The sequence below is a fragment of the Numida meleagris genome, chromosome 3 (genome assembly GCF_002078875.1).
Source record: "Numida meleagris isolate 19003 breed g44 Domestic line chromosome 3, NumMel1.0, whole genome shotgun sequence".
Classification (NCBI taxonomy): Eukaryota; Metazoa; Chordata; class Aves; order Galliformes; family Numididae; genus Numida; species Numida meleagris.
The window spans coordinates 63,528,134-63,549,341 of NC_034411.1; the positions used below are offsets into that span (position 1 = coordinate 63,528,134).

The 21,208-nt window shown below is 36.9% G+C and overlaps 1 protein-coding gene across 2 annotated transcripts; it reads right to left on the bottom strand.

Moving 5' to 3' along the window:
- KPNA5 (karyopherin subunit alpha 5) lies at positions 6-21,170 on the bottom strand. Of its 2 annotated transcripts, none has more exons than XM_021392407.1 (14): positions 20,998-21,170; positions 18,837-18,966; positions 16,347-16,448; positions 16,173-16,272; positions 15,266-15,360; positions 14,405-14,536; positions 13,274-13,362; positions 12,297-12,396; positions 10,570-10,733; positions 9,381-9,459; positions 7,864-7,989; positions 7,269-7,396; positions 5,417-5,595; positions 6-3,620 (listed from the first exon to the last, which is right to left on the bottom strand). In XM_021392407.1, exons 1-14 carry the CDS (start codon positions 21,153-21,155, stop codon positions 3,433-3,435), a joined length of 1,770 nt encoding a protein of 589 aa, XP_021248082.1. In that variant the 5' UTR covers positions 21,156-21,170; the 3' UTR covers positions 6-3,432. The 2 variants fall into 2 exon arrangements, with proteins under 2 accessions (XP_021248082.1, XP_021248083.1); XM_021392408.1 differs by lacking the exon at positions 20,998-21,170 and adding an exon at positions 18,021-18,132 and having other exon boundaries at positions 18,837-18,928.

Here is a 21,208-nt window from a genome sequence, read left to right on the forward strand (position 1 = left end):
ACACGTCTGCAAAATAGGTTTTATTGGTTTCTGTATGGTATTTGGAGATTTAACATTCCGTAATATTGCATACTACTCATGTGTTTTGTTACAGTAAGGGGCCTTTGGCCTGGAGTTAAAGATGCACTATTGCTATCTGAAGATAATACAGGTACTTTAAGTTTCTACACATTAGATGAAGATCTTGTGCGCTAACTAAAATTTCTCATTCCAGATTTCAGTGAACTCTTGAGGTCACAGTTGAACTTTTATCAACTGGCAGACCAATGACAAGAATCCTCAGTTGTCCAATTTAATGAATTTAAACCAACTGAGAACAAGCCATGAAGGAAATACAATAGTGCATCTTTATTTATTTATTTTTTTAAAAAGACCTGACAGCAAAAGCTTTCCAGTTGCAAACTTCTCCTACAGTTTATTTCTGGGCCAACATTATTACTATTTCTTGATTGCTGCTAGCAACAGTTTTTTAAAGCAAATACTGGAAAATTAAAAAGCTGTATGAACCAGTCCTCAGACAAAAGTGCAACGACGAAGAAATTAGATATGATTCACTGTGTCAAGAGTAGGGAACCGAAAAATAAACTTTACGTTTTGCATAGTTGCATAGATTAGCTAGCTGGTATTCACATTTAAGCAAAACAAATGGTACCCTTTTAATTAATACCAAGCCCCCCTTCCCCCCCCCAAACCGTATTTTGAAACAGACTTCACAACTGATGGGGCACATCAGTATATCATATAAACATCTAAATGCTTTTTTTCAGTTATTTTTTTCTCCCCTCGCTGGTTTTATCTGTTTAGGCAACACTGTCACGCTCACATCCCTACCGGCAAACGACGACACCAGAGCTGACCGTAAGACATCATCTCTGCTTTCATACTGTTCATTAATGTGCTTTTAACCAAGCGTGCAATAAATCCAGTGATACAATAGGAAGGACCATCTTTTACGCTTACAAAGATCAATTTTTTGAACAACGTCAGGGTAAACCAAGCATTGAGTTTAAATAACGGTTTCATTAGCCAAAGTCCATCAATCTTAGCTCCCTTTTAAACTATTACACTTAAATATATGACATGAAATATATTTATCTAAACGTGTAAAGTGCAGTCACTAGCTGTTCAGACGATATATCCACAAAACTGAAGACACTCTTTCAAAAGAAACATAATACTTTGTACGCCCCCTCATTTCATTTTCAAGTCTTTTAATCAAGATTTTCATAGGTCAGGTTTGGTTTATATTAGAGAGGCTTATAAATGCAGTGTTTGTAAGGTCCTCCAAATAAAAAGCAGGCACAACTGGTTATGTAACATTATCAAAACAAGTTTGTTAGAAATAATGGAATACCCTGTTACCTGAATTCTTTATTTCTACACTAGAACAAAATTCAGCATTTACTAGCAATCCTGGCAGATTTCCATGATCACTACCCTATACTTTGAGCAGACGGGGGAAGGAGGGTCAGCATATGCAAACTGAAAACTGGGAGTAAGAAGGGCACAAATACAATCATCTAACATTGTATGAAAATTTGGCAGCTGTACTCAGATTATCACACTATTCAAAACCATTGTATGCTGTATAAATCTAAGTTTAAAGTGTCATTTGATAAAATATCATTCAGAGTTCATAAAGTAACAGCACTCCTATATACACGCTTCTTACACCTCTAAATTCCAGTAAAAAGACTTCAAGAAGAGATTTCATTCCTCCCGGTTACATCTTAGTCAAAACTGACCACTAATCTTAAAAAATCCACTTCAAGTCCCACATTCAATTACAATACATTATATATTGCTGCAACATCAATGTGAAACATCTTAGAATCTTAACTTGCGCATAAAAAAAAACATAAATATAAAATGGTACTGTAAATGATAACACCTTTAATCTGTATTTTTCAGTGCATTAAAATGTTGTGCACAGGGCCATGGGATACGTAATTTCATGTTTAAATTGCAGCTTTTTAAGAAGTATGAAATGCTGTCACGTCAACTCACTTAACCCAGGAGTTTGAAGATAATACATTAATTACAGGTAAAAAAAAAGTCATACTTTAGTTAATCCAAAGTATTAGTTTCTCCAAATGAAACATACCACCAATATTCCAGAAATAATACCTATATGCATGTCCAAGCACAGCACACATTTTTCTGTACTCACAACTGTTAACGTGAATATTAGAATTCTGTTTCTGTTAGTGTTTAAACAGCAAACACTGTGCACTGTAAAGCCTAAATATTTAGAGTACAGTAACTTCTAGTTAGTTTTGGTGTCCACATACTTAATGTGTATTTACAGTATAACAAATTGTCAATTAGCTGGAAAGTAGTGATTCTCTATTCGTTCCTCACTGCAGTATTTCCATTGTCTTACCAGAAGAGAACTGAGTAAGCAAACTTACAGAATGATTCAAGTGGGGGTAGGACATTTGGTCAAAAATGTAACACCTACTGTCTCAACCTTTAAGATGCTACTGTTACTAGAAAGACAAACACTGCCATGTTTCCCCAACAGAAGTGGTGTTACTACAATTTTGGCAGGAGACAGCTGTAAACCATCTGCTTTGTATTTCCAACTGTACAAATGACCATCTCTGTCATCAATAATTGCAGCATTCTTGTGGTAACTACAGTGACCACTTCCACAGCAAAGTACTGTATTTGTGGCTGACTTTGAATGCCATTTAGCAGCTTTAATTATAGAGCAAGCATCAAATGACCAGCGAGCTCTCTGCCGATTCCAATTTGAAAGCCTCTGAAACAGTCTCTTCCCACATAATTGTGTAAAAGCTTTTCCAGGTACTCAATATTATACTGCGTAATTAGCATTATATATATCTATTAGGTCTTTAAATACATTTTATAAATAAATTTTAACAGTGTGTGGTAAAGTAAGTAATGCATGAAGTTTCATAATTTAAATAAATATTTTTCACATTCCAATTCAGCTTCTAACAAGCTCATCTTTATCTCATGCCTTAGTTCTGAAGCAATGTCCAATGCTTCAGTACAAGAGGTAGATTTGATAGACTGGGCAAGTCAAGCCTACTGCCAAAAATGCAACTGTCAGTAACTGTATTGCTGATATGCAGTTTGAGACTACATGAAAGATTCAGAACCACTGCCTAAAATCCTATGAAGTCTTAGCTTAGATGTTCCTGTTAAATCACACGTAATGCTTTACTTTAGACATGATTACTCACAGTTGTTTTCTGTACATATGAGAACGAAAAAAAAACAAATACAGAACAAAGAACAGTTGTATCTAACAATATATAAAAGTGCATGAGCTGCTTCTTCATCTATTTCTGCAAAACATATGCAACTTTCCCTCTACCTTTGGCCCTAAAGAAAAGACCTCTGGAAAACAAACAAAAGCCCTACAAGTGTATACATTTTATACTTGTCTTCACTTTGAACAGTTTACAACTGAAACCCCTCCATTGGAGCCTCCTGCTGTTGGAAAACAAACTGCTGCTGACTTTCATCCACCTGAGGCGCAATACTGGAATCCTCTTCTTCAACACCAAAGTAATGCTCTATAAGTTCAAAAGCCTTTTGGTAGATCTCTTGGTTTTCATGTCTCTGAAGAAATTCAATTTTATCAAGTCCTAAATTCAAAACAAAACATTATCATAATCTAGTTCCTTCAAAAGAATGTAAAGGGAAACTGGTTCTAAGTATGAAAACTTTGTGGTGGTACTTAGATGAACTAAGATGGTTTGGGGTTGCATTTCTTTTATTTAATATAACTGATTTTCACATACAATGGGTGGTTGTGTTTTTTTTTTTCCCCTCCCAACCTATTCTTTTTGCCTTTTCTTCCACGCCAAATGCTCCGAATGGATACATTACTGAATTTCTTAACCCATGTATTTCTAGGTTTCCTTTTCTGCAACACCTTCTGCTGCCCAAACTATTTCTTTATACTAAAAGAATAGAAATTAGTCTAGGGAGGAAGAGACTGTATCTACAAAGAAATACAATTCGCATACACAGAAAGCAAATAAGTGTATAGTCAGGACAGCATAAAACTGCTAGCCATAGCAATTTCCAGTATCTTCATTTTTTTTTTCTTTCACTCTTGCAGTCTTCCAAAATGCTAAATTCTATCCCCTTGTATAGAGTCATCACCAGGCACAGCCTAGTATCATTTTTTTTTTCAAATTTAGTCTATGATATGATGATGCTTTGTTTCCAAAGGCAGGAAATAACCTGCTGTCAGAGTACCTGGAGGTCAGTTAGGTTAGGAGTCAGAACTCATTTTTAGCTGTTTAAGACAATTCAGTTTCAATTTACATCAGATTAGGAAGAGCTAATAAGTAATCCTTCCTTGGACCACAGAGGCACAAGAAATAAGTGTGATGCCATCAGCTATCTCCCCTACTGAACTTCTACTCTACCACTTCAACAGTCTACTCAACTAGCAAATTGAATGTCTAGGTTCTCTATTTTTAAGTGAAATTTTGAACAGACTTGGGATTTGGACCAGAATAAATTTCATTAAACTACCTAAATAAATAGTTCTATTCCTCTTATATGTTGGCTACAAAGAACGTCCTGCAGGTTGCAGATTTTAGAAATGCAGCTCCTTAACACAGAATTCAGATTTAGCGCCCACTTTGCAGAAAAGTTAGTACCATCTGGTCAGATACAATACAGTCATCCAGGACTGTTATTACCAGTTGCTCAAACACAGACATCTGCCATTTTTATGCTGTCAGAAACTGCAAAAAGATAAGCCTCCATAAATAATGATGAACTCACTATGACACAATTTAAACATAGATTTAGTTAAGTCAGAAGTATCTAGCCAGGAACTTCTACAAATGTAATTGTAGTTTTGATAGTTTTAACTGCTTTTAAAATGCAGTTTAATTCCACAGATCTTAAAAAGAAGAACGAGAACAAAATACTTCCACAAATACCCAGAAACTTATTTTATCACCTGAAGTGGATTCTTGCAATTACTGGTATGTACTATGTTAAGAAGTGATTGACTTCAGGAATAAGCAAAACTAACTCTGACCGCTCATCCCTATACTGTAATGATACTGCACCAGACAGAATTATATATTAAAGTAATAAAACTGTATTTCACGTTTAGGAGACAAATTTATGCAAACTGTGGTTCCAACAGATGAGAATACTTGTGGTGTTAAACACTCCTGAGAATGTTCCTCTTTAGGCACATTTCATGAACTCAGACAAGAATATCCAAAAGCTTTCTGCACTTAACTGCTTTTCCCACCATGCTACATTACTTAATTTGTAAAGATTTAACGACTGCTTATGCTTGAATTAAAAATTCTCATACTACACTCACCAAAATAGATCACTACAGTGTTTACATTTCCCTGGAACAGGTAAGTTTAGTTATGTAGCTTTGCAGTAAGTAAATTCTTACCATATGCTTCCTCTATAAGGGCACAATAAGGATTAATGCCCATTCCATTTTGTTTAGACTCTTGTTCTCCAAGACGCAGAATATTTTCAAGTCCATTCAAAGCCACCTGTACTATTTTTGAATCCATCACAGTCAGGAGGTCACAAAGAGGCTTGGTACAACCTAGTGCTACCAAATACCTTTAGAACAGCAGGAAAAACAGAGGAGGTTGGGGTAGAGAAGAGAAAGTCATAACCAGCACATTTATTCTTATCTGACATTCTGTTACACGCTAGCCATCATTTTGTTATAAAAGAAATGGCTGAAACAACAACAAATAATCTAAAACATGCAACACAAAGGTAACCTCAGTCTGAAATAGAGTAACTATTCTAAATTTTCTCATTGGGATAAACTAATGTACGTTCCTAACTCAAGTTTCACATTTGTAGTCTTTTCTACTTCTTTTCCCTTACAATCTTCAGATTGATTTGAATGAGTACACAAGAAAAAGATCGTTTTGGCATTAAGTTCTTTTCTCAGACGTTAAAAACTTTGCAATGTAAAAAATCACGTAAACACATTACAAACGGTTAAAAAGAGTGGACAGTTCACACTGTTAACCCATTAAGATACTAGCATTACCTACTGTAAAGGACATAACAGTACATATAACAGAATATTGTGATTCTGAGCAACCTTTTTCTTTTTCCAATTTTGCACAAAATCCTGTATGAACATAACCTGTGTCCTTGTTTCTAGTCCGCATGGAAAATGATGACAGCAATGTTTGTCTGAATCAAAAGATTGTTCAAATATTTATTAAAGGTTTTAAATTATCCTGCAGCTGGATAGTAGTACCTTGAGGATGTCAGAAGGGCTAAAATTTCCTGACAGTGATAGTATCTCTGTATTTTGTGATAAGAAGCAACCTTTACGGTATTACATACATGTTTAGTATGTGAAGATCTGGTATTAAATTTAAGATGTCGCATTGTGCAAGCAACTGAAATAATAAAAATAAACCAAAATCACCACTAACAATAAACACATAACACCAAACAAACTTTCCTTACCACTAAAAACACATAGGGCAGTACAGTAAGAAAACCAGGATAAAGTGGGGTTTATTTGTACTTTAAATAAACATGCACTTACGACAATAAATCTCCTGAACACACTGGTAGAGTTTCTACATATCTTTGCGTGCTCAGGCTTTTAAATGTTTAATATTTTACACTATTATTTTAAAATCCATTTATCAACTACTGATTCCAACTGATTAGCACGTTAATGGCATTCTGAGAAACTAGAGAGCTTTTTATTCTAGTCATTCAACAGATCCACTCTTTGTAGTATTTTAATAGTTGCTAAGTAGATTTTCAATCAAATCCCATTTTGGAGAAAGTTAGGTAGCGGCATGAAGTAACACTGTTAGCGACTTTAAGTACATGAAGAAACCACTAAAGCTTCTAAAGTCCGTCTATAGAGAGACGCAATCACATTGCACAAGCTTTCTGAACAACCTCCTAAAATTTTCCATTTTCAAAACACTCAAACTGTTCATTGACTGCTTAAATAGCGTTTGACAGCCTAACATCAACTCTGGAAAATAGTCCTTTAGTGAAAGGTTTAGGTCTAGTACCCCAAAACCACATTAGTTGAGTTTTGAATTAATAAATTAATTTTACTGCATCTATTTTACTCATTTTTCTGAGCTTCTACGTGTTAAAGTCAGCATCCAGACAGAGCTTAAAAAGTAACAGCTGCGTTTAGCTTTTTTATTGCTCTATTTGTCAGGATTCAACTTCAGGAAGACAATGCCTTAGAAAAGGTTTTTAGGTAGAGAAAAAAACAATATACAGAAGCTTACCGAATCTGTTCAGGGGTTCCTCCTGAAGTTGCGTTAGTTATGGCCCATGCTGCTTCTTTTCTGGTGCGAAATTCAGCTTTCTGAAGAATTTCAATCAATATTGGAAAAATATTTGCATCTATAACTGCCTAAGAGGATAATGATAATTGATGAAGATTAACATACAGCAAGCAAAAAGATTTAACACCCTCTCTACAGCGGTGAGCAACACCAGTTGATATCAAAGGAAACTGTTGTCCTAGAAGGCATTCTAAGAAATTTACAAATGCTAAAACCAAATTCAGAACTACTCCAACATTGCAATTAGTTGAATTTCTCTCTGGTGGTCAGGATACATCTTACAGGATAGATCTACTGAAAAACCAAGCGACATAAGCACAAAATTTGAAGTTTTTATCTGGAAATCAAACCTCACTTGACCTCAGCAAAATTTCACTTCGGCCATTTTATTCAAAACTTACATAAAATTATGGACTGTTAGCACTACAACAAGTAGTGCCATCAGTGTAGCATCTTCTATCCCCTTGTGAAGTAAAATCAAGTTAACTAGTAAAATAAGAACAAACCCACCCAAATTACCATACGTAGGTTGTACCTGAATTTGAGCTCTGTTTCCTGCAGTAATATTAGAAACAGTCCAGCACGCTTCTTTTCTAATAGATTCCTTGGGACTACTAAGTAAATGCAAGAGACAGGGTAATGCAGAGCAGTTTAGAATCACCTAAAATAATTGGAGAATTGAAAATTAATTTGTATATGTATATGCATATATAAATCACATTAGAGGTAATTTCAAAAGAAGCATAATTTGCAACATATTTTTCGAAGTACCAGAAATAACATCCAGCAAAATTAAAGTGCTCAGTACTGTACTGACTGAATAGAAAATCCAACTGTCTATACAATTTGAAAGAAACTGCCCTCGAGTACGTTCACATCAGAAGACACCGAGACTGCCTAAAGCTGCCTAATGCCAGAGCATGAATTTTTAAGTGCCTGAGAAGTGTAAACCTAATTTGTTCTTTTTTGTTGTTGTTGTTCATTTCTTTTTAAAGGGACAGATATTTTCTAATTCCTTAATGAAATCTGCTCCAGTAGAGCTCACAATAAATTACACAATTATCTGATTTCACTATTTTCCTTTTACTGTAGGCCTTTCAGGCACAATTTTCTTCAAAGCAGGACGTTGGTAAATTTCCCACATTACTTTAAATTCTATTCTATTTTTCAAAATTAAAAAAATAAAAATTGCATCAGTTAGATTATCATGTGCAAATTTATGGACAAAATGAGTGAATGCACCGCTTGAAACAATGAGAACTTGGTATTCGAAGGCTTGAAAAAGGGAATTATAATGCAATTGACCCCCCCACTAAGGAAAAAAAAATAATTTCATTTTTAATGGGAAGCAGTATTTGAAATACCACACAAGAATGAAGCAAGCCACTACATACAGTGGCATAATAAAATGTTCATTCTTGCAGGAATTTTATGATTAAAATACCAGACTGAAATGATTGTCAAATGACCAGTACAGATTTGTAGAGCTTCCTTCACTTTCATGATCTAGAATTATAGGATCTTTGAAGTTGGAAGGGATCCTTAAAGGCCATCTAGTCCAACTCCCCTGCAAGGAACAAGGACATCTAAGCTCAATCTACAGCTTGATCAGGGTGCTCAGAGCCCCATCCAGCCTGACCTTGAATGTCCCCAGAGATGGGGCTTCCACCACCTCTCTGAGCACCCTTGCTCCAGTGCCTCACCATTCCTACTGCAAAAAATTTCTTATGTCCAATGAAACCATTTCCCCTCGTCCTATCACAACACACCCTACTAAAGAGTCTGTACTCTTCACTTCTTACAGACCCCCTTTAGACATGGAAAAGCCACTATCAGGTCTCCCTGGAGACTTCTCCAGGCTGAACAGCCCCAGCTCTCTCAGCCTGTTCTCACAGGTGAGGTGTTCCATCCTTTGGAGCATTTTTGTGGCCGTAATGTACGAGGCCCATATATATAGACACCTGTATTAGACATGCATATTATTGCAATTTATTATGTTATTTTTGTAACTACTTTCCTTCCAGTCAGTTCATTTTTCTTAACAAGTCTTACCTGTGTTTGGATATCATCACCAGTAACGATATTTCCAACTGCTCTTAAAGCAGGGGATACCACCTTGTAATCATTATGCCTGGAGACAAATATTGCTTGGTGTTACCAAGTAGCACAGTATAATTTTGCATTTTCACCTAACAATGATTTGCTTTGAGTGGTAAACTTTTAGTTACAGAAACCACAGCATTACATCGTCCTATTTTCCTGCTATTTAAGCAAGTTTGACAAATGCAACCAAATGCTGTTTCACAGAAAGGACATCTCTATGCAACAACAAAACTTTGAGCACTCCATCTGTCCAGCAGACTCATTACACCCAGCTCAAATATTATTAAATACTATATTGGAACCTGCATCATCCAATAGCCACAGAAATAAAAGGGGTTTAATTAGCTGTGTACTAAAACTTAGCAGCCTCTTCTTGCAAGAGAACTCTTCTAAACCAATAATCCTAGAAGCAAGTACCTCAAGCCCACATTCCTATGTTCAGCTATCTAGGGTGGTTAAGGGAATCTACTCTATTGTCCTAAAGCATCTAGACAAGAAAAAGCAACCTTGCCCTCTCCTGACAACTATGCAAAAGAGCTTTTCCCAGGGACCAGTACGACGCTGTCAGTGTTGGGAACTACCATTTCTGACCTACGCTGCAGTCCCCATATGAATACAGGGATTTAAGTCTAGGAATTTGTTCTAGGAAAATAACATACCATAAAACAAGCACTCTGTAACAGTTCGAAAGCAGCACAAGCCTGCCTCTGGACTTCGAGAGTCCAAAAACTCTGTATTTCAACTACATCTCCCAGAAAGGTAAGGAAAAAATGCAATATGAAAACTAAAAGCGTTTAAGCTAAGAGACTGATTTACATTTAAAACTTCATCTTCAGTCATCACCCTTCTGTTCTTCCATATAAATAATAATTTTTAAAAAGTAGGATTTCATTTAATATGAAGGAGTATTTTAAAGAAAGCATTTTTCCCTGTCAACCGCTGAAAAAAAAAAAAAACAAAAAAAAACCAGGAGCCAAGCAACCTAGCAAATAGCTGAAAAGCTATCAGATTGGTATCATACTCAAGGTTTCATGTAATAAATTCAGACCTGAGGCTGAGGTAAAAAAAACACAACTCAGTTTGTATTCATTAATATTAACTATATTATAATACAGTTATTTGTGAAGAGAGAACTTACATAAGCAACTCTACCAATCTTCGGCACACTCCAGAATCAATAACAGCTTGGATTTTATCATTGGGTCCATCTGAAAGGTAAGAGAGGGCCCAGCAAGCATCTGCTAATACATCCGGATCACTGCTAAACAACAGTCTTGATAAAACATTTAAGCAAGGAGCAACCTAGGTTAAAGAAAAATGTTGCAAAATTAAGCATTTTGTGTATTTTGTGTTTCAGAAAACATCCTGCAAAGGCATAAAAGTGCAAAACTATTTACTGCCAAAGCATGAATTCATTAACGAAATAGGACCTAGGTGAAACATTTCCTGATTAAACAAGATAGCCAATTCACTGATTTGAATTGGCTAAATTTCAATTAACAGCCTGCTTGCTTGGAGACACTATATTACGTACATAGTTACTCAGCTTTAACAAGAACTACCTCCTTATAGAGATAATCAGATGATCAGGAATTACTGATGCTTTCCTGTATCACTCAAAAGAATAATCATTTTTTGCAGGTTATTTGTAATAATCAATTTACAGACACTCTAGGACAAAGAATCTCAGAGTAAAATCCACATTCACTGAACCAAATTAAACAAGCTATGACTAACCTTGTTTCAACTGTAAGTGCTGGTCCTCATACCCTTCAAGCTCCTCACAAACAGATGGAGCAAAGTGAACTACATTGACCTTACCACTGGCTGAAACCTGGCAAGTTATAACTCAACAGGTTGGGAATTTCACATTCTTTGTAGAACTCAGTCCTTTAACCTCGTGTTATCTATACAATTCATCCTCCTTTATGTGTCCAGCTAGTACTACTGCTAAGGGCAAGAAGAAAAGGAGGTATTCTTACTAGCAAATGCCTACAGGGTGTCCTCTTCCACTCAAGTTAAAATGGTTTAAGCATCGATGAACCTTTTTTTTTTTTGCTGTCAGAACGAAGCACTACTGTAAGATGTAATTTAGCTAGAGCAATTGTGAGATGATTAACTGACATCAGAAATCTCCTTTTTTAGTAATTCTTGGAGAGAGATTAACAAGTAGCAACTCACTACTCTGTGAGTGAAGTTTCAAGATTAAAGTTGCCTCCGAATTACATTCAGCGATCATTTTAACATCAGCCAGAATACTCAATGTTCTATTCCATCTTCTACTGTCATTACCATTACCAGAAATTAGCTTTTTATTTTCAGTATGAAATTTAATACTCCTAACTCAAGTCTACAGTCTTACTGTCTCTAAAACTGGAAAGAAAGCGAATGTGAGAGCACACAGGCAAATCACCTCTGTCATGACAGTCTGAATTAATTGAATTTTTTGTTCTATAAATGGCAAAGAAAATTTTATTCCGCCAGCATCTTATTAAGTAATCTAACATTAAAAAAAAGAAAGAAAGAAAGAAAAGCTTCAATCATAACTCACATCCTCTAAAACACATCTGCAGAAAATACAGACCAAAGGGGTTTGGTGCTGAAAGTATTACTTGCTTGTCATTGTTTTCGTGAATGACTACCTGCATCTGACTAAATGACTGAAGTTTGAGAAGTTATTTAATTATTTAATTTTAGTGCTAACAGATCAAAGTAGAAAATGTTGTGTAGATACAACAGATATAGACAAGACTGTGTGATCACATAAAAAACATAAAAGTGAGCCTATCTCCAGATTCTAGGACAAATTACAAACAGAAGTTCCCTTTAGCTTTCTGATTTCTTGAAATGAGTACTTCATTATACCTTACTGAAGTCTGGAGGCGGATTCTTTCCTCTACAGAGATTTGAGAGAGCCCAGACTGCATTTCTAGTTGTGGTAAGACGATTTGAATTTGTTAACAGCCTGTCAAAGAGTGATAATAATTAAAGAAAACTCATTGAAAAGGTCAAGTATTTTTCTCATCTATTATTATCACCAATGCCTTATATCAGAAAACAAGAAAAAAACCAATTCTATTATTAGGCACTAGTTTTAGATAATTTCTCTTTATAGCTTACATGACACAGTATTTACTTAGAAGGTTACTCTGCACGAACACCACATTCCTAAAAGAAATATATATGCATATAAAGTAAGCCACTGCTCATATGAAAAAAAATTACTTGACTAACCCTTTCTCCAGGGGTTCAGAAATGCAATCTGCCCTTGAACTAGCACTGATGTTTTAATTCACAAGACACAATTAATATTTTAATAAAGGCTGCATAAAACATTAGAACTTAAAGATTTTTTTTAAATAATGTTTTACTGTTTTTAACAGAATAGACTGAAAAATTCAATACCTGAAAAATCAGGTTCACTTTCAGATATATATCAAAATTTCTCAAACTCTTAAGCCTTTAAATCCTCAAGGAAAGCAATAACATTACGTTACTTTAAGCTATTTTTAAAATGTTTTAAGTCAGCTTGGTATTTTAAGTTAGAATAAATTGAATACTACTTGTGTTGGGCAGTTTTTTTCCCTGTGATTAAGCTACCTTATAGCCCAATATAAAAGCACAGTAAGTGGTGTAATTATATTTCTAGCTAAGAGAAATCTGCTGGAGGATCACAGCTCATGTAATGACTAGTCTGCTGTCACATGTCAACAACCAAACGCAAGGCTGGAGCTTGGAGCTACTGGACAAAAAAGCAGGGAAGCCAAGCAGTTAGAATCAAACAAATATATGACTTAAATCATGTTTCCCACCCTACACCAGTAACAACTTACAATACTTACTCCAAGAGGGGTGGTAATATTCCGCAGTTTAAAACAAAGTCTCTGCATTCTGCGTTATCACCAGCAATGTTACCAAGAGCCCACACTGCCTTAAAAATGAAAGCATCCAAGTGAATTTATATATGCCTGAAAATCAGATAATCTACATATCTGTACAGATAATTGACATTTTTATAGCAAATGCCACGGAATGAAAAAAAGTCAGAGCATAGTTCCGGATATAACATTTCAAAAGGCTATTGATTCATATTTTTTATTTTCTGTGAACTTACTCAATTACCTACACTTTAAGTGATACTTTCAAGAAAATAAAGCCTCCCATCATAAAAACACATTAGCTTATATGCTTTTCATTAAAAAACATATACAAACTCTTTCCAATAGCTGCATTTTCTCACTATGCATTAATTGATACAGTAAAGCTGGATCAAAGATGTGAATCATTTCTGAGGAATAAAAACATTAAATCTTTTCACATTTTCAACATTCCAAATGCATACTAAATAAAAGGCTGTGAGTTACAGCTTCTTGTAAAGATAAAAACAAAAGAACTAACAAAAAAAACAAATTCAAGGAGACACTGATGAAGACTATAATGAGCAGCAGGTTCTAAGAAATAAAGTTGTGTAGTGACTTAGAAAAAAATTCACATTTTGTTTTCCACTATACTCTGTTATACTGTTTTAGATTCTGTCCACTTGCACATAGCACAAAAGAAATGAAGTGCTTTCCTCAAATTAGAATCCCAGAATCATACAACTAGCTAGGTTGGAAAAGACCTGCAAGATCATCCAGTCCAACCATCCTTCAGTACTGTTCCATTATTATGGAACCACATATGGTATGGAACCGTATATGGTTCCACCCATTATTCAGTAGCATTAAAAAAAGAAACAAAATGAAAAAACAAAACAGGTTCATAAGGACTTGAGCGAAATGGGGAGAGGGGGGATCATAAGGGAAATAAAACAATGACTTCAAAGTTCTGTTTTCCTGGAGTCAAATCAATGGTATAATAGGTCAATGGGACTTAAGATCTCTTTAACTGAATTAAAAGAAGAAAAATGGAGGGGAGGGAAGACATTCCTAAAATAATTTTACAGTTTTAAAACACTGCAAGAAAACAGTTACCTGCTCCTGTACATCTTCGTGTTCTGAACTAAGCAATTTTATAAAAATTGGAACAGCTCCAGTTTCAATTACAACTTTGGTATGTAGAAAAGTTCCAGATGCTATGTTTGTTAGAGCCCAAGCTGCTTCAAACTGTTGAGGAGCAGAAAAATGCCAAGTTAAACAACAAAATAAACAAACAACAAAATAAAATCTTGAAAGCAGTTTGACACGGGAGTTCTAGAGGTTAATTTTCCAACTCTCTTTTCCTTTCCACTGAAATGCAATTGTTACTATTACTGAAATTTCTGCGCAGTACGATTATCTCTGCTAACTGCTACAAATCTTTATGCTATGCTCAGTTATTTTAATGCAAATGTGCACAAGGTCCACTGGCCGCCCGAGGTAGACGGTTACTAGTTACTCTTATCGTTTGTCATTTATTTTTCCAAGACTTCTTTCCAAGAGTTTCAGCTTTTAAGTTTTCATGTATTTTTATTTCTTTTCTAAGACTTCGACTGCAGACTACTACACTATTCCCAAGGAAAAAAAAAACAAAAACAAAAGGAAAGCAACCACCCAGATTCTGCTCACACATTTACACTGATGCTTTCGAAACAGCCCTTGGGAAATTCTCTTGAACAAAGATTGCTTTCCACATCCAAATATATGACCAGCTGAATCACATCACCCTAAAGATTACTGTGATATTCATTACAATTCCAGTGGCAATTGTTAAAACTTTGGATATCTAAAACTTACAGCTCTGAAATTAAGTTTTCTTATTAAAAATAATAATAAAAAAAAGCATCCTTTCCAAAGCTGTTCTCAGGATTTCTAATCCTATTTCAAACCCTAAACATAATAAACAGCCAAACTCACTTGCAGTGTGTAGTTCTCACTCCTTTCTAGAAACTTCACAAATCTCTGTACTACTCCTGGTTTTTGGATGACTTCATCTATGGGTGGATTAGGCTCTGGGGGATTTAAAAAAAAAAAAAAAAAAAACCAGCTAATAACTCATATGCATAAGACTAACAAAAAATACCACTGAAATTACTTTCTCAGTATGACACAACACATGAATCATTCTCAGAAAACTGTTAACGTGAATTTTTAGCATTCAGACACTAATTGCAAGAGGAGTTAAACTTTCTCCTTCAGAAGGCTGCTGGATAATCTCATAACACGCTATAATTTAGTGATCGCTCTATTCTGTATAATAACACATACAATTGTCTATTGGCATGTTAGCACAACGCTCTTCCCTCAATCAGTAACTCAGATCAATAGAAAAACTACTGTTAGACACAATTTTAAATAATCAAGCCTATCTTTGTCTAGTAGACTGTACAAATTCCATCATGAATTTAAGACTGTATGCTTTACAATCCCAATAAGAACACGAACAACAACAAAACAAAATTACAACCATTCTAGGGCAAGTCATGTCATTTTTATCCCCTTAAATACAGAATCGGAAAATCAATTACTGCTACAAGTACTTTAAGTGATGTTAGCTTGCTGTTGCCAGTTACTGCCCTGGACACTTCAACCAAAACATCCTTGTTTCTGTTATTTTGTCCAGAATACTTAACAACAGAAAATAAAGCTTTCTGTATTTTGTCATTAGGTTAGAATAGATTTGGCACTGTTTTTGTTACAAACAGATCGAGAAGCTTCTGCAAGCTCTATTTTAAAGTAAAGCAAAATTAAACATTAACTGACTCAGTTTGACTAAAATTTGCAATAATAACACAAAAGGAAAAAACAAGCAGTGCTTGCATACCTTTAGATAGCAATTTTCTGAATTTCTGAGTTGCCGTGAGTTGCTGATCAGGATCATCCGAGAAAATCATCTGCACCATATCTACTGTAATAACTTCTTCCTAAAAATGAAAGGGGGACTTTGTAGGTCTAGTATAAACACACAAACATATAATATTCTAAACGCATTCATTACCTCTGGAATAGGTACAGTAGAGCTGACATCAGGATCCTGAATTGGACTTTCCACCATAGATTCTTCATTTCCCGGGAGAGAAACATTTCGGCGTTTAAACAGCTAAATGAAGAAGAAACGTGAGGGACATTTATTACAGAATGGGTACTGATGACTTACTTGAAGACACTGGCTTCCACCAGTACTAGTCAAAGTGTTTCAACCACTCACCTTCCTGTTCATCCATGCAAATGGAATTCTACATTAAAGTAGAAAGAACATAACGGAGAAAAATACTAGTATGTATCATCATCTTGATAAGTAACTTAGCAACACTTGGGGCAAAAATAAAAAATCTTCAGTTTTGAAGCAAAGAAAAGATCTATAAATTTTTCAGATGTAAAGACAACGACGATATAGATCTTTTTATCTTGTTTTATACTTCATAGTTTAGCATTTATTTTTAAGAGGGAAACAGTATTCTGTCTTAATTTTGAGGCAAAAACCATCAACACAAAGAAGTCTGTGTTTCAGCACACTGCATTCCACACTTTAAAAGAAAGTGTAAAATCTCTGCACTTTCTTTGCATGCCAATTGAACAGTACCTACATTTAGTATACAGACATAGGAAACTAAAACAAACACTGTTTCAATACAGTTAGAAGAAAAAACGACGTAGATTCAAGGTGAGCTTTCAAATTATGTAACCTTAAACGTTCTCTATATCCAAAAAGTATTTTGGCATTGGCTTCAAGCACCATCTATGTTTAAAAATACATACTCGTGCTGTAGTATTTAATAGGCTATGCTTAATGAATGCCTCCTCATTTCCTGGTATGCAAACACAACAATCATGTTAGCCTGTTTACTTCTGGAGACCAAACCTGAAGTTATTACCTTTAATTCATTACTACACTTAAAACCATAACCATTAACAATTCTAAGAATATCATGTTGGTAACTTTAAAAATAAATGCTAGAATCTCAGACCACTGAGCATCTCAGATTTCATCTGTAAGCATAATAATGAAAAATCCTGCTAAGTCCTAAAGAAAGTGTTGTTCTCAAAGTTGACTACAGACAACTATATTTCTGCAGTCACATGTGCCCAGAACTAAATAAGCAACACCATGTTTACATGTAGTTATATTTCAAATAGGAACCATAAAAAAAAGCATTCTCTCTTTTGCTTGATCAAAGTCTGGATTGAGCACAAACCTGGACCCTAACAATTGCACAGTCCTGAACACAAACAAGGTTTTAATTTCACTTAAACCCAAAAAAGGAAGAAGAATCAATATTCCTTTCTTAGAAAATCAGCCATTCTTCCTAGCACTCAGCAATGCCATACAAGATCTTGGTTGAAACTTGTAAACCATTTTTGTCTAGAAAGGCAGTCTGTCTACAATTTATAATTTCTTCTGGAGCAAAAAAAGTCTCATTTCCCTGCGCAAACTTGTTCCTACCAGTGCAAAAGGAGCTGAAAACACCAGTCCAACAATTGTGATCAAGGTATTCTCAACTATTACAACGTTCAGCATGGGACACAATGTTTTTCTGTTTGTTTATTTTAAGAAATTATTTACCTACGGAGCATTTATTACAAGTTACACAGAACTTTCAGCAGGAACTGCAATTCAGATGAACTCAATCACAGGTAAATGCTCCAGCAGCATACTGCTTCTTACTCTTACCTCTCTGGCCCAACTAATATAAATTCTTTTTCCATGCAGTAGCACCACACTCCCAGGAGAAGGGTAAGCACTCCCACCTCAGAGGGGACTGCAGATCAGTGCCTGGGACACTCTAGGTGGTGGGAGACAAAAGCCAGCCACTTTAGAGCAAGCAGAAGAACAAACTATAGTCCTCATTTTCCAGGCAATGAACTACTAAATATTTTGGGAAAAGAAATTACTACCAACTATGAAATTACACAATGCTCTATGTACTCTAATTGCTTAAAAACAACAACAACAACAAAACAATAGAGGCAACTTAAATATCATAATATTAAAATGTTTGTAAATAAAGTATCTGTAAACTTATGTTTACAGACCGCTATTTGTTGGCCACTTCACTAGGTTACGGTACAAAAACTCTTGGGCAATCTGAATTACAGTTTCAAAGATGAAAAACATTCCTCTCACTTCTAACACCACATCTTTGGCCCAAACTCGAGAAGAGAATGCAGGTTTTCCCATTCTGACCAGAAATAAGATTAGCCTTTCAGCTCAGTCTTCAGCCCACATGTTGAAAACTAGACTAAAGATTAGATTTAAGACAAGGGTCTCTGTTTCAAATACCACAGTGACTTATATGGCTTCTGTTCATCTTTTTGATTTATAATCCTACTGAGAGGTGCCTGGTGCTCCCCAAGACTGCACAGAAAACAGACTTTTAATTTGGTGCTCTGGCTTCTACTTCATAGGAGGAATCTGCTCAAGTCCTTTCACATATCTGAATTTAACTTCATGAGCACTTAATAGTTAACAGCTCATCAAGATGCTTACTTGTTCTTCCCTTTTCTGTTTCCGAAGCTGGATTCCTTCCTCTTCTCTTCGTCTGCGCATTTCTTGAGGATTAAGTGCATTATTTTTGTAGCTTTTCATTCTGAAGTTATCTTTCCCTGGGCTTGACATGCTGTCTATTAAAAAAAAAAAAAAAATTACTCCAAAAGGCCAAACCTTGAAAGGTAAACCTGCCATCTCTCATACTAGAAAAGTATCTAAAGCAACAGCTGTAGCTGTTGGCAATACCAAGTTCATCAACAAAAATCTCCAAGAGAGAAATCATAGAAAAATCTTTGCCTACACAGGCATTTCTGAATTGCAGATTAAAACACAGGTCACTTCAGAGATCAGACACTTCATTAAGGGGCATGAGCAACTGCAAAATGCAGATCTTACGAGCAAGATGAGACAATGAAAGCAAAACTACTACGTTGCTAAATTTGACCTAAATTTGAAAGAGTAACTGTCTGTCACTGTCAGCAAGTACAGGAATTTGGCTCCTTCTCTCAAAAACAAATCCTAGAAGAAAATCTGCTGCAATTACTGTTTCATTTAATGCCTCACTGCATAGTCTCTTCATTATTTTTTTAAATACCTATCACAGAAACACAAAACAGGATCTAAAGGTTAAATTTCCTTTTAATCGGTACACAGAAAAACTCTATGGGAAAAAAAATTAAGGATTGATAGCATCCAGACAAGGATATCTTTTCAATTTTAAATTAAAAAAAAATAATAGATTGACTCATCCTTAATTGACAGCTCTTTCGACGTACAAGGAGGATTAGAATCTGCCTATAATTTCAGGCATATCAGCTGTGGAAAGATAAAAGTGGTACAACGTGATTCTGCTACTGAAATGATCAAACTGAGTGAAAAAGTTGTGAACAGCCCAGTGCTAATATTCAAAGCTAAAACTGTAGCCTTCATTTGAGAAATAACTGTCAAAAATGCGATTCGAGACTCCAAGCAAACTCAGTTGTCTGGAGTTCTTTCACAACAAAGAAACATGCATAAGCCTATCTGAACCATGGTCACAGTTCTTTGCCAACTTCCATGCTGAGTTCTTTTCAATTTTTTAAATTTTGTTTAATATCAGCAGTATCAAGTCCTGCTGAGTAATAAACATAGGCTATAAGATGCAACTAGTCCACCACAGTTAAGCTGACACCAACAGGACACCTTGAAGGCTCAGCAGCCTGTTTCACCCAAACACAACTGCTTCATGAGAACCTTTACAAACCACTGCCCTTTCTGGACACGGAGCTGCATAAGACACTGTATAAAGTCATTGTCTTCTAACTCACAGAACTTCTGAAGTACAATTTAACAAGAAGAGCATTTTGTCCAGCAACTCTCGCAGCTTAACTACTCTTCAAACATCACCTCCTTCTTAATCACTTACACCCTGAGGAATGAATTGGGCCAGTACACCTGCCAGGCCGAGAAAGGAACCAGAGGAGAGAAGACTGCTATAAAAGTAACCCCAAGGTAACCCAAGCTCTACACAAGAGAGCAAGTGGAAAGAAGCTCTCCTCAAACAGAAGAGCTGTCAAAACCATAGCTTCAGCCCCTGTCCCATGAAGGCTTCGGTACAGGAACCAGAAGGGCAGAGAGTCAAGTAGCCCTTTATCTACTCAGGCGTCACGACAGTATCCAGATACACGCTTCTGCTGGGCCCAGCTACGCCTGCTTTATCACCGACCCCTGCGGCCACCATATCCTGCACGCCGCCCACCTGTTGTGCCCCGCTGAGGCCCGCCCCACCGCAGCCCGACGCTGGGCTCCCCTCGCCGCGCAGCACCTCCGCCCCTCAGCGCGCGGAGTGCCGGGGACGCCGCGCAGGGCCCAGAGCGCGCTGGGCGCCGCGTCAGATCCAAGTCCCGCTTGCTGGCTGCCCGGCCGGAGGACACCCGGCCCCGGGCTCAGCTAACGACGCCTCTCGCCTGCGCCCCTTGAAAAAACGACGGGGAAGCACTCTTCCCGGCGGCGGGAGGAAGGCAGCCCCTGACTGGGGGGCTCCGTCCTGGCGCTGCGAGACAGTCCCAGCTCCGTGCGCGGCAACGCCCCGCCACAGCCCAGCGCCCCCGGGCAGGCAGGAGCCCGGCCACACAGCCCCGCCCGCATCCGAACACGGCCCCCTCGCTCCCCCGGCTCTTACCCATCGCAGCGCGGACGCGCCGCGCCCGCCTCCCCCGAGGCGAGAGAACCCCGCAGCGCTGCGCCCTGCCCGGAGCGCGGCGCTCGACCCCCGGCCCCAGCGCAAGATGGCGGCCGCCGCGCGCCGCACTGCCCACGGGCCGGCCCCGCCGCTCCCATCAGGCCCCGCGCGGCGGCGAAGGGCGGGCGCGCGCTCCACCGCTCCGGGAAGG

Coding starts and splice junctions, on each gene's coding strand:
- KPNA5 (XM_021392407.1), bottom strand. CDS start 21,155: ATGGGAGCGGCGGGGCCGGCCCGTGGGCAGTGCGGCGCGCGGCGGCCG. Junction 14,537..15,265: donor GTGAGAACTACACACTGCAA/GTGAGTTTGGCT, acceptor GCTCCTCAACAG/TTTGAAGCAGCTTGGGCTCT. Junction 5,596..7,268: donor GGAACCCCTGAACAGATTCG/GTAAGCTTCTGT, acceptor GCTGTTCTAAAG/GTATTTGGTAGCACTAGGTT.